The sequence below is a fragment of the Antrostomus carolinensis genome, unplaced genomic scaffold (assembly GCF_000700745.2).
Source record: "Antrostomus carolinensis isolate BGI_N321 unplaced genomic scaffold, ASM70074v2 scaffold45203, whole genome shotgun sequence".
In the NCBI taxonomy this organism is placed as follows: domain Eukaryota; kingdom Metazoa; phylum Chordata; class Aves; order Caprimulgiformes; family Caprimulgidae; genus Antrostomus; species Antrostomus carolinensis.
Genome location: NW_010305298.1, coordinates 1 through 15,488, shown reverse-complemented (window position 1 = coordinate 15,488; position 15,488 = coordinate 1). Strand labels below are relative to the sequence as shown.

Below are 15,488 nucleotides of genomic sequence, written 5' to 3'. Positions count from 1 at the left end.
GGCCCAGGTTAAAATTAGAACTAGACTGACATTGCATTGGAGTCTGAGAGTTCTAAATGGTTTTGGTAGTACGAGCAAGTTTCATAATTTATCTCTGCTCTTGCCCAGAAAGCAATGAGTCACAGAAAATCCTTGAAAACATCAAATAATTGAGGTAAGTTGTTATTAAACTTTTTCAGATGCTTGGAGGTGAAGTCGTTGGGAGATCTGATTACTTGCAAGTAAATTTGCAGTTGTTTTACAGCTGCGCTTGGGAATCCACTTCTGAATTGTTAGCTGTGATGGCATGATTATTATGTTTTTTATTTTTCTGACAAGTAATAAGAACTAAGAACGAAATACTTTTGATTGTAGTCCTGTTATAATATAATTAAATCTTCTTGAAAAGAAAAAGTCATATACTTAGGCCCTCTCTTATACTTCATGGTTCTAAAGCAATGTCTGTTGAATAATACGCTTTCCACAGCAAAGGAGAGTTGCCCAGTGTAGGCTTTACTAAAAATAAGTATTGTTTTGACTTTATAGTCCGATAGTGGTTTAAGTGGTACAAGTATTAACAAACATCTCTTTAGAGATTTGCACCATAATGTCTCATTTTCTGCACAATTTGTATAAAATATTTATAGTTTTCTATCTAAAAAGGCTTATAGTTCAAAATATGTCTTTAAACAACAAGAAATGATAGATCGGGTGAATCACTTAATCTCAGTAGAAGTTTAATCCTGAAAAAGAAGGCAAATTAAGTTGTAAGCACTAATCAGAGCAAAAAGCTTCATACAGTATCTTAGTCATTACTGTTGCATATTGGAGTGAGGAATGGGAAAGGTAATTACTATGAGGACCACTGAAAGAGATATTAATCGTTTAAACTAGTAAATCTGATCACATTTATGTGGGGGAGGGAATGAGGGTACAATCCTCTCTTTACAGGAAAAAATTCAGTCCCCCTTTAGGAACCCAAATGCCAGAATGCGTGGTGCCACACTGTAGTTGCCATTTGCATCGCCTGTTAAATGCTGCCATTTTTCCTTAACAGAGAACAGTTAAGAATCCTTGATATTAATGTACTGGACCAGATTCTTCTTTATTCAAGCATCATAATTTGATTTTTACAACGCAGCAATCCTGACAATTTACCTTTCTTATTATTTGCCTATACATTTTTAATTTATTTCAGTATAATCAGGCTTTACAAATAACTATGTTAGCAAAAGACATGGTAAACATAAAATAGAATGATTGACAGTTTGAACACAAATACAAGAATACAATTTCTTATTACAAGAGAATTTAATGAAGTGCAATTGTATATTTTTATAAAGAGAAAGCAGTTGGTAAAATTCTGTCGGTTCTATACACAAGCTAAATTTAATAATATAACCAAGTGTGTATTGCAGTATTTTAGTTTTAACGTCATTGTCCCCATCTGGTAGCTGATACATGTGCTGATGCATTTAGCCTGAAATTCCCAGTCGGATTCCTGTGACGGAATGTGAACATGTAAGGATCATGGCAGAAACTGCAGTTTGCGTGGGAACATTCACTGCTGTGAAGACACTTTGGGAAGTGAGAATCCACAAGATAAATGAAGAATTACAGAAAGAAAAGGAATTCAGAGAGAGGTCTGCAGGAAGGTAGGTAAATTGTACATCTTTAAGTAGGTGAAAAGCTAGACCATATGTTACTTTTCAGAAGACTATAATAGATCTTTTCAAACTCATCCAGAGTCTAATTCTTTAGTCATTACTCCAGCAGAATTCCCACTGGTTAGAGTCTAGCAATAGGGACAGGTCAAATGAAGAACTGTGTTTTATGATAAAACTATTAGCATATATACTAAATTCAGATACTAAAATTCTATCCTGTGTGGATATTCTAACCAGGGGAGATTTAATTTGTTATGCTGCCATCTCAGTGGAGGCATTAACAGAGTCACCTGGTCTGGCCAGCAATTTCATGAAATGTGAAGAAATTTAGGATTCTATTTTTGAAACTCTTCCTAATTTGTCAGATGTGTTTGAAATGGAATATCAAATTCAAAAGTTACTAATGGAAAATACAAACAGAAAGAAAATTAGCTTAATTTTTATAATTCTTAAACTTAAGTTCCCTTTGGAAACCAAGCTAAAAGAATCCCTAGCCAGTTGACCTTGTTTGATTGTGCTTACATTTCGTGGAACTGAAGGCTTTATTTTTAGGAGACTGCTTCAAAATTAATGGCTTTGGAACTTAATTTCACATGATTTTATATTCTGTTGCCCTGCTGAAAGTGAATGAAGTTATGCCTCCCTTCTGATTGTAAATTTGAAGAACTGTAAAACAGAATTCCTATAAATTACCTCAGCTAAACATTACTTTATGGTCTTGTCTTCCCTCAAATTGATAGTATATTTGGCATCCAGATCTAATAAATGTTTGACATCCAAAAAGGCTACTGTCTCTTTGTTCCAGAAAATAGATGGAAAGTAATTATTGCCTCTGCTCATTGTTGCATCACTGACAGATCTTCTTTCCCTTGTAGGCTGCTACTTGTCTGGGAGGAGAGAGCTGCTTTAGCAAAGCTCAAAGAAAAAGTTATTCATGAAGATGGAAGAGCAATTTTAAGGATAGAGGAAGAAGAATGGAAGGTAGTGTTGATAGGAATGAATGGTGCTTGGGTGGAATAACTGATGCATTAGAAAACTACTATTTACAACTTTACAGTCACAGTTGTACTATTTTTAATCTGTGGAGTGCTCACTGTGTACTTTGCTAACAATGAATTGAGACACACTGTTGTGAGAGTGTAAAAGCAAGCTGTTTTTTTTTAATCCTGAATATTAAGCACTTCTCTGCAAAAATATAGCCCAAAAGGCTTTTCTGCATTCGAAATTATTTACACTGCAAATTATGAGTTTAATTATGTAAATCCTCATTTACCATTAAAACACTAGAACTACTGAAATGTTTCAAGGTGAAAATCTTCTGTGTTTAGGTGCATGAAAATATTTCTTACTGTTGTTTACTTTCTAAGAGTGGAAATGAGCCAGTAGATTCCCAGAATACTATTGTTCTTGTTTCTAATGCATAGGGGGAAGCAGATAACTGTAGAATCAGGGACAGAGCGGAAGCTGACAGTCTGTTCTCAGCCACACAGAAACGCAGATGCCAAGTTCCTATGAAGTGATGAGAATTAGACCATGTTGAGGCCAGTGAGAGAGTTAGAGCCACACCCAGCAATACTCTAGTGGTCCATAGGCCGGTGTTCCTTTTTCAGAACTCATAGCATACAGACACTGTAGGTTTCCCGTCCCTCAGCTCTTCTGCTCTCTGTTTTTCTTAACAGATCAGGAAATACCATTTAGATCACCATTTAATGCAAAAAAGCTATTTGGAGCAGTTTCATCTTCAGTTATAGTGGCTTTGTTTAAAAAAAAAACAAAAAACAAAACAAACAAAAGCAAACCCGAAGCTTTTCAAGCAATGACGCTAGTACAGATATCTAAATCACAGCAGCAAAAAGTAGGCAGGGTATATCTGTGGTCAGAATGACCCAGATGGATGGTGTTCATTTCAGGATGTTACAGTATAATTTGAGAAGAAGGAAAGATTTTTTTTTTTTTTAATCACAACACTGTTACTGCTTCCAATAAAACTTCTACCTAAACCTGTATTCTTGTTGTATACTAAGCTGAATTTCTTCTGGTTTGTATTTCTTGTCTTAGACACTACCTTCGTGCTTACTGAAACTAGTCCATCTCCAGGAATGGCAGCTTCACAGAACTAGTTTGCAGAAAATTCCTCAGTTCATTGGAAGATTTCACAATCTTGTTGTTCTGGACCTATCCCGGAACTCAATTGAAAGTGTACCTAAAGAAATTGGTGAGCTGTGCTTTCTTTTATTTTAAGCTGCTTTTCTAAGAAAATTACTCTTATACAAACATGGTATTTCTGTGTACTTTGCCCATCTAACAATCCTATTGGGTAGTTAGAAAACAGATGATTTAAATCTGACACTGAGACAGAGGTCTTAAAACCATGGATTCCATATAAATGAAAAAAAGTGGCCAGATGGAGGAGACATATCTTCATGAAAGCTCTCCATGAGAAAAAAGCTTGTATGCACAGTAGATACTAGACATCAGAATGCAGCTAGAAAAGTGATGTTGAAAAACAGGCTTCATGGTGTGAGTCCACAGCATGAGCAGCCTATGTCCATAAGGTTTTTTTGCATGGGTGTTTTTTTGTTTGATTGGGTTTTATTAGCGCTCAATTAAGAGTGTATTCTGTACTAAAGAGTCTTGAAGACCTACTATTTGAATTTCAGTGAATCTTTTTTTTTTTTTTCGTGAGAACACAGAGCACTTGTATAACAGCATAAACCAAAACAAGTAATAGTGTATTTCAAATAGAATGAATGTGAACATTTAGAATTTCTCATTTGTGATCTCTGCAGGCCAGCTGACTAGACTCCAAGAGCTACTTCTCAGCTACAATAGAATAAAGTCTGTTCCTAAAGAAATAAGTAACTGTGTCAGTCTGGAAAGATTGGAACTGGCTGTCAACAGGAGTATCTGTGATCTTCCTCCTCAGGTTTTGATAGACTGTTTTGTTTTGTTTTGTTTAATGCATATTCTGAATTTATCCAAAACCAATTATTAAATGTTGCACTCAATGTTTTCAGATTTGCTTTGATACTCTGATTTCACAACTACTCCACAGAAACACAGGTGAATAATATTTATATGACTTGTCACACTGAAGCCATATGAGGACATGTATATTCCCGAGTATAGCTGTATATATCTTTATTTTGTCCAGATAAATGATGTGGTAGTGCATATAGGACAGTGATACACTTGATGTTAATTTGTTTAGGCTGAAGGTCTTCACTGATTTACCCCACTGAGGATCTGATGCCTTAGCACAGAGTTGCCTTTTATAGTTGAATTTCATACGATATGCCAAGACACAACTGTAAGCATCTCTACCAGAGCTGCTAGCTATGGAATGTGTTTGTGTGATTTATGCCACTGCCTCTGCACAAAGAGTTGAACAAATGTTGTTCTGAGATTGTGAGAGCAATTAAGAGAGAAAAAAACAACTGCACAACTGCTCACTTACTACTGAGCCTTAACTTGGGCTGACCAAAACATGACAGACCCCCATCTCTAAGTATTAGTCTCTTATATAGAGATTACAAGTATTTAACCATATTTACTTGTTTGAATTTATTTTAAAAAACAATAGTGAAAATAGTTGACAGCAGTCAGTGCCTGCAAAGTTGAGTGATTCCAAACAGTAATATCTAACAAGAAATCTCCAAATGAAAATATACACTATTAATCAGAATCCAGAATTTACAAAATCTGTGTGGATACAGGTTACACAGTGTAATGTAGGTTGAGAGCTATTAAATTAACAGCTCATATCAAATACATAGTTCTGCCCTATTGAGACTATGATGATGTGAACACCGTGAAGCTTTGGTTATATATACTTGAGTGGCATTCGGTGTTTAGACAGTTGGACCAGACTTGCAATAAAACATCTTTGCATCAGTTGAACATTGTAAAAGCACCTGAAGGCAGAATTCACCAGAGGACTTAGGTGTTGCAATACTGAATGATACGTTTAATTTTCAGAATGTCTTGCCACAGTAGTAGACTTCACAGTATGGAAGGTGTCTAGGTTCACTCTAAAATACAGTCCATGCAATTTGTTCCATAGAAATCTAAATATTTGACTAATGAAAAATGGCATGTTGCATGAAGTATGAAATACTAAGGACAGTTGTGCCTTTAGAATTCCTTTTCTTCTCAAGGCTTGGGGTGTATCTGTGTTGCAGTCATGGCATTCAGCTTTTCAGCAGTTAGGGTACTCACTACCAGGTGGGAGATAAAGTTCTTCTGCCTGACAAGTTTCACCTACCTACCTTCCAGGCAGGAACTGTAATTGTTAGGTAGTATCAGTTAATGTAATTCAGAAACCATTCTGTGTTTACTAACTCCAAAATGTGTTGTCACCTCTTTAAATTGTTTATTTTTTTTCAGTCAGCTTTATTACAGCACTGCTGTAATGGAACAGCTATACAAACTTGCATTAAATCTCTGTTTCTTTTCAGCTTAGTGATTTAAAGAAGCTTTCACACATAGATTTGTGCATGAATCAGTTTACTACCATCCCTTCAGCTCTTCTCAACATGCCCAATCTAGAATGGTTAGATATGGGGGGAAATAAACTCCAGGAGCTTCCCGATGCAATTGACAGGTAATTAAACCTCAAAGCTCACATCTTAGTCTCAGTTCCATTACATTGAAATTCTAATTATTAAATCCCACTTCAAAAGATTATTTTAATGTTAGCCTCACTGAAAACTTAATATTCATCAGCCCTAATGTGATATTTTGGATGAGCTGGAATAATCCATTCAATAAACAATAAATTAAATATTTCTTGCCAATGACGTTTTTGACCAGAGGTTAGGCGATTATCTTGGATAGGGGATTTCTTCTGAAAATTGTGTTCTTCATGAAAATCCTTTACATGGCTGTAAAAATGAATCAATTACTCTATGTTAATAATTAATAAGATTAATTTTCTAAATCCTGATTGATCGTGCAAATACTTATTTTACAGAATGGAAAATCTCCACACTTTATGGCTCCAAAGGAATGAGATCAACTCTTTGCCAGAAACCATTGGTAATATGAAAAATCTTAGTACTCTTGTTCTTAGCAACAACAAGCTTAAGGATATTCCAGCTTGTATGAAGGACATGACAAATCTGAGGTAAGAAAATGCAACAGAAATAGAAATAAAAATACTAGAAGATAAGTTTTAAAGCCTGCCTTGAGTTGTATAGCAGAGCGATACTAAGGAAGTGGCAAAGAAAAGGCAGGTCCACAGTTGTACAGATGGACCCAATACCATATAAATCAGCGTAATTACACAGATTCACAACAGTTGAGGATCTGGTCAAGAAAGCTTTGTGTAGCACAACTCATTTAAAGAAGTAAGCAATACAGTCCCAAGTGAAAAATGAGATTGTAATACATTTTCTCCTTTCCAAAAGGTCCAAATGCCCACTTTTAACTGGCTTTTTGTATCACTTTCTAAAGCCGAGAGCTAAAAGGAAAAATACGTGACAAGCATAAAAATGAGAAAAAGTAGAACTTTGGCACTGAGAAGTCAAGCATTCAGAATTAAACAAAAAGGATTAGTTATAAGGATATGGATGAAACTCCTGAACTGGATTTGAAAAACAAATAAAAATTAATGTACAATTTTAATTGGTAGAATTGGATTTATTATTTTGTATAGTGTGACAGAAACTTTCCTGTTGTTTGCATTGTCAATTTAATTACTGGATGCTGGCCATTTTAGAGAAAAAATGCTAGTCTAAATAAATCACATCTAACCCAGTAAGACAGTTCCTGTTCTCAGATGTTGTGGAAGAAGCAGCACCTCTTTAAACAAATACATATCCAAGTATAGGCCCAGGGATGGACCAAGAACAGAGGGAGACAAGGCTGGCTGCTGCTTTGCAAAGCTGGGAGAATGCAGGCAGTGGCACTCTTGTTCTCATCCACTCCTCTGTGGAAGCTCAGTAAGGCTGACTATGGGGTGAAAAACCTGAAGACAAAATGACGAGTACTGCCATGTTTTCTCCCACCACAATCAGCCACTGTTATTATAAAATGTCGTCTTAGTTTAGTTTACTTAATACTACTAATTACTACTAATACTAAATAGTGGTGAGTTTAGTGTAATAAAAGACTTTATTTTGCTCATAATACCATTTGAGGAATCTTAATTCAGCTTCAAAAGAGTTGTTTTCTCTGGACAAAACCTATTGGAAGAGTAACCTTTTCTGGTCAACTGTCAGGTTTGTCAACTTCAGAGACAACCCACTGGAGTTAGAGGTAACACTCCCTCCATGTGAGAATACAGAAGAGGAAGAGCAACAGGAAATGTTTGGCATTGAATTCATGCACCTGTATATCCAGGAGTCACTTGAGAGAACAGGTATGGCTTTTTTAACTCATTCTAATCTCTCTGGAATACAGTGAGGAACGGAAGGATAAACTGGATAAAAGAAAGCTATTATATGTATACAAATCAAACATGAATAATCTTAATAAATAAGTAACATTTTCCAAAAATCTGTAACCATATTTTTACAGAGGGCAGGGGTGCTTTTATCAGGAACTGGCATAGCAGGTCATCGCATGAACAGCCTGTATTCTAGTAGGAACACACTGGAACCATGGAACATTAGAATAAATGTGCCTGAGTTACCTACAGCCTGGGTCACTGCAAATTGATGACTGTCTCTTGTATTTGCAATTTAATCAGAGTTTACCATGTGTGGCTCTTCCAGCACTGTTTGTCTCATGAAGCTAACTTTCCCTATTTTTGGATGTTGTCCAGATGGGGACTACCAAAGAAGGATGTAGGGGAGGCAATGCTTTTTAGCAATAAAGTATCAACACCTAAGGTTAATTTTTCTTATTTTAACCCATTTTCTTTCAGGAAGTCTGGAAAGTTGTACTTCTGGTCCTTCTCCTATCATAAATGCTAATGAATAAAGAATGGAATTGTGAATGGAAGAAAATATCAAGTATACTTCTTCCTAGCAGAGGCACACAACAGGTTTCAAATATTCTTATGGATTTTATTTTTCCACTTGTGAGAACTTGTGAGAAGACCTTTTCCTGAGTACGGGAAAGACTAAAGCAGTTTTTTTGTAAGCAATTAATAAGGTTTTTAAAAAAATCCAGATAAGTTTTATAGGTTTTTTTCCCTACCAATTCCAAATCTATCTCCTGTCATATAGTTGGCTCTGATATCAAAGATGGACTTGGGACAGCTGTCAACAGGACATTCTCCAAGGACACAGCAGACTCTGTGTAATACTGTAGTGCAGCCTTGTATCCTCGTTGTTGTAAATACTCAATCCGTCCATGATCAATCAGCCGTTTACAGAGGGAACCTATCTCCTTTCGTTCTTCAACAGTAAGTATCCTAGTTTCATAAAAAGGAGGAAAAAAGTGAACAGCAGTGTCAGAAGAACAGTTTTGTTAATTAACATTAGTAGTTAGGCTTAGAAAAACTACTGAAATCATTGTAAGTTCAATTCAGGCAAGCATGACTGTTTAAATATTTTGAAATGTATGTCCAGGAAAATTGTATTTTTAAAGCAGACTATTTCTATAAATTTAGTAATTAAAATGTTTCTGTAAAATGAGTCATTTTGAGGACCCAAAACAATTCCTTATCCCACTATACATAGTTTTGCTTTTCTGCAGGAGTCCATTTGCTAGAAATTACATACCCTTGTAAAGTATCAGAGACACTCTCTGTCTTGCTGAATGTTTGCTCATGTTCTTCTGTGTCATTAGTTGGATCTTCACTTGTAGATGCCTTGGTTGTGGTTTCTTGCATGCCACAAGTGGCCCAGCTACTCAGTCTCTGGAAATAATTAAATTCTACTGGTCCAAGTCCTAGTGATTTAAAGAACTCTCTGCCTACATAATGTGTCCAGTCACACTTGTGATGGCAACACAGTGCAATAACAATTCCCGCTACAGGCTTACAATCTCTGTTGCTTTCATTATCAGCAGAATTGTTAGAAGCCACCTCTGTCTTATCAGTCCTAGAGCGTTTTGGTGCAGGCTCTTCATTTTCTTCATCACAGCAAGTTGTATAACTTTCAACCAAGCACCTCAAAGCAAGATCTGGGAAAAAACAGATATACCCCCCCAAAAAAAAACTAGCGATGAACACCATGCCAGTATTTATACAGGCTTGTATCACGGTTGGGAACATACTTCCCACAAAGGTGAACAGAAGTATACATCACAAACTAAGCCAAAAAACAATTACAAAAATTACAAGCATGCTTTGAAAATATGGAAACCCTAAATGCTAAATAAGTATTATGAGACCTCTGGAGCTACTAAGGGCTTCTCCACTTGCTTATGTGTTCTACATAAGTGAATTTTAAATACTTTGATTTGTAACCTGGCATATTGTAGGAGGGTCTCCTCCCTGTAAAACATGCAAGTATTTGCTCTAGAGGTTTGAAATCTAGGACACAAATCTATTTAATATGTACATGTACTTCTTAAATGCTTAACTCTTATCATCTTTGTAACAGTACCTACACAGGTGTCATATTTGAGATGTCTTTCTCTACTTAGTAGGCACACAACATTAGAAAAAGTACATTAGTTTAAAATTGTCAGGACAGAAACACATTCTTCTAATTGTTTGCTTGGGATACATATTCAGACAGCCAATACAAATTTAGAAAGAAAAATATTTCAGAGTAGACATGACCGTGTTTAAAAACAAATTAAAAATCAGCAGTTTACAAATCCATGACCCATGGTGCCACCCACTATTCTTTGTTCTACTCTATAAAAACCAAGAAAGGTTTTACTTCTGTCTAAAGTAGCCTTGCATCTCTTATCCATTTACTATTTTGCTGAAGTCAATAGATATTTAGAATATAATTGCTACATTCACCAAGATGAGAGGGCAAGAAAAGCTTAAAAGGATGGTTCGGAGGATCAGTTGATGCAGACTGTAAGATTTAATATCCTAACTTCCTGCAGTTAACACATATATAATTCATACCTGTTGCAGCACCACACAAATGCTTCCCAATTCCTACCACTGGGAGTTTTTTCTTCTCCAAAATAGGTACCTTCTCTGGAGGGGGGAATAAATAAATAAATAAATATACACACACACACCTAAAATCCACAACAACCCCAGAACCTCTATTATTATAGTCTGAGCAATATTTTTTCTGGATAATATAATTTCAGCACACTTAAATAAATAAGGAAATGTTTACCACTACTAAAAGTAGAGTCATCTGTACATAAGCTATTAAAAGGAAAGTTTATTTTTCTAAAACGAATCAAGAGACTTGGATGCTGTGGCCGAGAAGCATATTTAACTATTTCAGCCTTTCTATACTGCCTATGAAATGTAAATATGACATTAATGCATATCCTGATGACAGGTGTTCCCACAGGTTCTATAGTATTGTTATGCATAGCATAGCAGTGATATGTGTGATACGCTTCATTCTGCACACCTAAACCAAAAATGCAAAGGTGTTTAATCCTGCAAGTTCTAAAAAAAACCTTCAAAATGTTTTTGTTTTGGTATTTCTCACCTGTAAGTGTATAAAAAGCAGAAAATTTTAAATCTCCATTTAATATATTTATGTGTGTATATACATATATACACACATAGCATTAATGTGTCCAAGCCACTACTGAGAATAATCTTCAAAACCAAGTACATTTAAGCATGCTACATATAAATTGACTGGAACTCCAGCATGCAAAATCTAAAATTAAGCCTCTGTTTCAGAATTACACAAGCCAAGAATGAACTTACTTAAACATAAATGCTGAATATCAACTTGAAGCCTTTCGAATATAGAATCTCTCCTTTTATGTTTTCCATCCACCTGTGTAAACAGAACAAGATCATTAAGTAGGGCTGGCCACTAATAATTATATTTTTGCTCCAGGTATTAATGCTGGACATTTTTCCTGTCAAGTCATCTGCACATTTCCAACATTATACACCAAGATTTTTTTTCTAATAAATTTGCTATTGGCTAAGTATGGAATGTAGGCAATTGCACTTACAAAATTTTTAAAATTTAAAGGCTTTATGTTATTTTTGAAGACAGAAAGCAAATACTAACAGCTTCAATGACTACAGTTCAAAATTATACTCTGTTAATGTGACAATATCCTCTCTTACCTTGAATCTTGCAGTTGCCCTCTCCACAAGCAAAAACTGAACATTCTCAACATTCTGTAAGGCAACGTCAACCCAATGAGACAGCTTTCCTCGCCCAGCTCCAAACTCAACGAAACATCTTCCTGGACCAAGTAAATGTAATTTTTCCATGTTACCTAAAATAGAAGCCTACAAATATCAAAAGATTATTTATGAACCAAGCAAACATATACACTCTGTATTGCAATGTCCAACAGAAAAATTATTACTTCACCAAACTGCAAAAGACTTTCAAGTCTTCTCTTCCATGAAGGATTAGGGAAAAGATCTTGTGTGTACAGAAGAAAGGGATTATAAATTCTGGCTAGTCAGCATCACCCTGCTCTTCTTCCACTGCTTACAGAACTCCACTCAGAAGTTTTTTTACTTGATTTTTGGGATCAGGTACACATTATAATATTCTTCTCTGCTGATTCTCAAAGTAGCCATGCAAAATATGAGTACTGTACTGGATTTTCTGTGAAGCATCACTGCCTGCAGAGCCCTGTCTCTCTGCTGCAGTTACACATTTTGTAATACATAGAAAAGGAAAGTAGATCATGGGAAAAAAGTGCAGGTAACAGACATTTCTCAGTTTTAAATTTTTCTTCCCACAACTTTCTATTTTGCTGCCATATGCAATCCATCTCCCTTCCTGCTGTTCAATATACATTTAAAAGGCAGAAAGTAAACTCAGGCTCTACAACTCTTTTTATGCATCTGTTACACAGCCAGGAAATCTAGGACCAGCTCTTACAGAAAAAGTAAAAAATTCCTTTCATTTCTTAGCAAATACAACATTTTACTTTTTGTAAAAGCTCAGATTTATTATGAGTTAATAAAAAATAAAAATACCTAAGTAAAAATGAGTAAGAACACCACACAATTTGTCAGTTATTTCAGTATTCTAATAAAATTTTGTTACTAGCACTTAACAAAGCAGCCACTCAAAGGTTATATATATGCTATTATTTGAAGAACAGAGTTACAGAGCATATCAGACTTTCTCTAATATGAAGTGACTAGCATTATGCATGCAGTCACTGAATTTACAGTAGCAGAATTCCACATGTTTAAAAATATCTATAGCTATGAGTAAAGCAGTGACCATACCTGTTGTTTCAAGTGTTTGAAAGCAGATTCCCCATTCTTTGGGTCATTTAAGGCTTCTTGTAAAGCCTGGTGGGACAGTATCTGTTCCTTAAGGTGAAGTTCCAGGCCTGCATGCAAACACAAAACTTTGAGGTATACATTTCCAATTACCCAGAGTTTCTGGTTTTGTAACACACACATTACAATATTCAGACATGAGCTCAATTTGTAGCACTAACAAAACGGTCTGTTGGGAGCATAAATCTATCATATGTTTGTAACAGCTGTATTGCTACCTGTAGTGATATTTGAGCGGGAAACAACAGAAAAGGAAAGGAAATTAGCTATATGAACATAAGATCAGCGTTTTATCACTCTCAATGTAGTTTATTCTTCTGGGTAAAATTTAGCTACGGGAGGATTGCCTAACTCTTGATCATAATTACTTCAGATGCATTTAGTGCTGAATGTCTCACATTTTCACAGATATCTAACAACAAAAATAGCAACAAAATATTTAATCAATTCAATTTAAAACATCTTCTTTTTAGTATTAAGTCAGCTCACCATTACTTGCTTTTTTCAACTTGATAATTAAGTTCTCCAGCTCTTCTTTGGATAGAGAAGAGATAGGTACCTTTTTAAGAAGAAGAAAAAAAAAAAGGCACCACCCATATGGTGGTTATCTTTAGTCATATGATAAATTGCAACATGTTATGTAGGGACTGGGATTTAGAACAAATCAATGTACTCACTTGCTTTTCTGGTATTTCTGATACATCTTTTAAACCTGCATTAATATCTTGAACAAAGTAGACCTTTAAAAATCAAAAGAAAAGAAATCTGATTCTTTTAACTCCCAGGAAGGAAAAAGCTAAATTCTTCAGTGTTTTTATCATAAGGTACATAGCAATAGGAATCCACTGCCAAAGAAAATACTATAAGTAATTTTTTTTCTTATAGCCTGATCCTGAATTCCCAGCAGAAATTAAGTGTTCTGACACATTCTGACAAGATTAAACATGTTCATAACCGTTAAGCTCTCAATGCTTACTAGACTAATTACAGAGACCATTTTAAGGTTTCCCAGCTAATACTGAAGGTGCAATACTGGTAAGGCAGAAAGGCAGACAATAAAGCAGCCATCTTCTGTTTTCCTGAAACAGCTGTTGAGACACACATCCCCACTCCTCCCTCAGCACTGGTTGCAGCTGTCAGCCTAGCTTTCCATAATTCACTGCTAGCTTGACCGAAGCAGGCAGTTGGCTAGGGCAGCAGACTGCCAGCGGTAGGAAAACACCTAGAGCCTCCCTGCTAGTTTTGCTTTCCAAGGACAATCTCTCACCAAGCCTCTAAAATGAATGGCATGGTGAGAGTCTGTTCTTAGAGAATATTTTTGAGAAAAATTAATTCAGCGTTTTATTTGTAATTAAGACAACTGAAATGTGGTACTGATCTCCAGCGAGAGGGGACACAGAACATGAGGAGACTGGAATGTGATTTCCTTTTCAAACAAATACTTATTCAGCTTCCACACTGTCCTTACTGTAGCGCTTGCTAAGACTGCTGTCCTCCAGCTCACAGCTGCTGGCAGCAAAATAAATTCTCCGCAGAGCTGTAATGTTTCAGGTCTTACATCTGGGAGGAAGTAGTGCTGAATTTACACTGCACTTACTGGCTTTGGCTTCTCTCTTGAATTACATTTCTTTAAATGCTTTTGTAGTTGATCCTCGTATACAGTGCTAAAATCCAAACGGAAAGAAAAGTAAGTAATAGCATTTATCATGTGAAGCTTGACAAAGAATAGGAAAAGCATTTATATATACTTACTGTTTTGGATCAAGAGGGCACGGAATTCTTTTTCTGTCATTTTCTTCCTAGTTAGAAAAGCAAAGTTTTAGACAACACTTCAGCACGCATTCAGTGTTCCTGTTTTAGAAAAGCTGTTGAGGAACATCTGAGTTTCATAAAACATCTATTCTGAGGTAGGCGAGTTAACCAGAATGGAGAAACTCAGGCAATAATTTAATACTTCGATGGATCCTAAAAGAATAAACCTATAATGTGTTGGCAGCGTTACTGCTGGGCTGAAGTGACGGCCTTAGCCCACCCAGGGCTCAAAGGAAGGCGCAGGCGCTGCCTCTCCTGCCCGTGCTGCGGGGTCAGCCGAGGCGGACACACCACCCCAGGGTCCCCGGGGTGCCGCCGGGGCTCCCCGCCTGCCGCAGCCCCTCCCAGGGAACCCGGGGCTCCCCAGACCGCAGGGCCCACCCTCCCCAGCCGCAGAAGGACCAGCAAGGCCCGGTACCTCCTGCTGCCCATGCTCTCCGCAAAACCGCCTCCCCGGAGCCGGGATCATCTTGCAGAAGCGCTTCTTCCTCTCCACGAAGAAGGCACATCGCCCTGGGACCGGGCATCCGCGCCCTGGGACCGGGCATCCGCGCCCCGGCTCCGGCGCCGCCATTTCCCTCCCAGCACCCCCTGCGGGGGCCGCCTCGGCTCCATCTTGAGGCTCCTCCTCCGCGGGAGCCGGGCGCCAAACTCGAAGCGCAAGATGGCGGCGGAGAGGATGTTCAACGGGCTGGTCTGTGTGCAAGTGAGGT

The 15,488-nt window shown here is 36.9% G+C and overlaps 2 protein-coding genes across 2 annotated transcripts; one reads left to right on the top strand and one right to left on the bottom strand.

Moving 5' to 3' along the window:
• Positions 1-1,509: 1,509 nt before the first annotated feature.
• On the top strand, positions 1,510-8,570 carry LRRC39 (leucine rich repeat containing 39). Its single transcript, XM_010164745.1, has 8 exons — positions 1,510-1,634; positions 2,522-2,627; positions 3,705-3,861; positions 4,436-4,572; positions 6,104-6,249; positions 6,619-6,771; positions 7,868-8,007; positions 8,515-8,570. Exons 1-8 carry the CDS (start codon positions 1,510-1,512, stop codon positions 8,568-8,570), a joined length of 1,020 nt encoding a protein of 339 aa, XP_010163047.1.
• A 214-nt stretch (positions 8,571-8,784) lies between these two features.
• Positions 8,785-15,292, bottom strand: TRMT13 (tRNA methyltransferase 13). Its single transcript, XM_010164746.2, has 11 exons — positions 15,194-15,292; positions 14,716-14,762; positions 14,561-14,627; positions 13,641-13,703; positions 13,453-13,522; positions 12,907-13,013; positions 11,776-11,943; positions 11,401-11,473; positions 10,624-10,698; positions 9,317-9,719; positions 8,785-9,006 (listed from the first exon to the last, which is right to left on the bottom strand). The coding sequence occupies exons 1-11, from the start codon at positions 15,242-15,244 to the stop codon at positions 8,811-8,813; spliced, it is 1,320 nt and encodes a 439-aa protein (XP_010163048.2). The 5' UTR covers positions 15,245-15,292; the 3' UTR covers positions 8,785-8,810.
• Between the last annotated feature and the right edge of the window lie 196 nt (positions 15,293-15,488).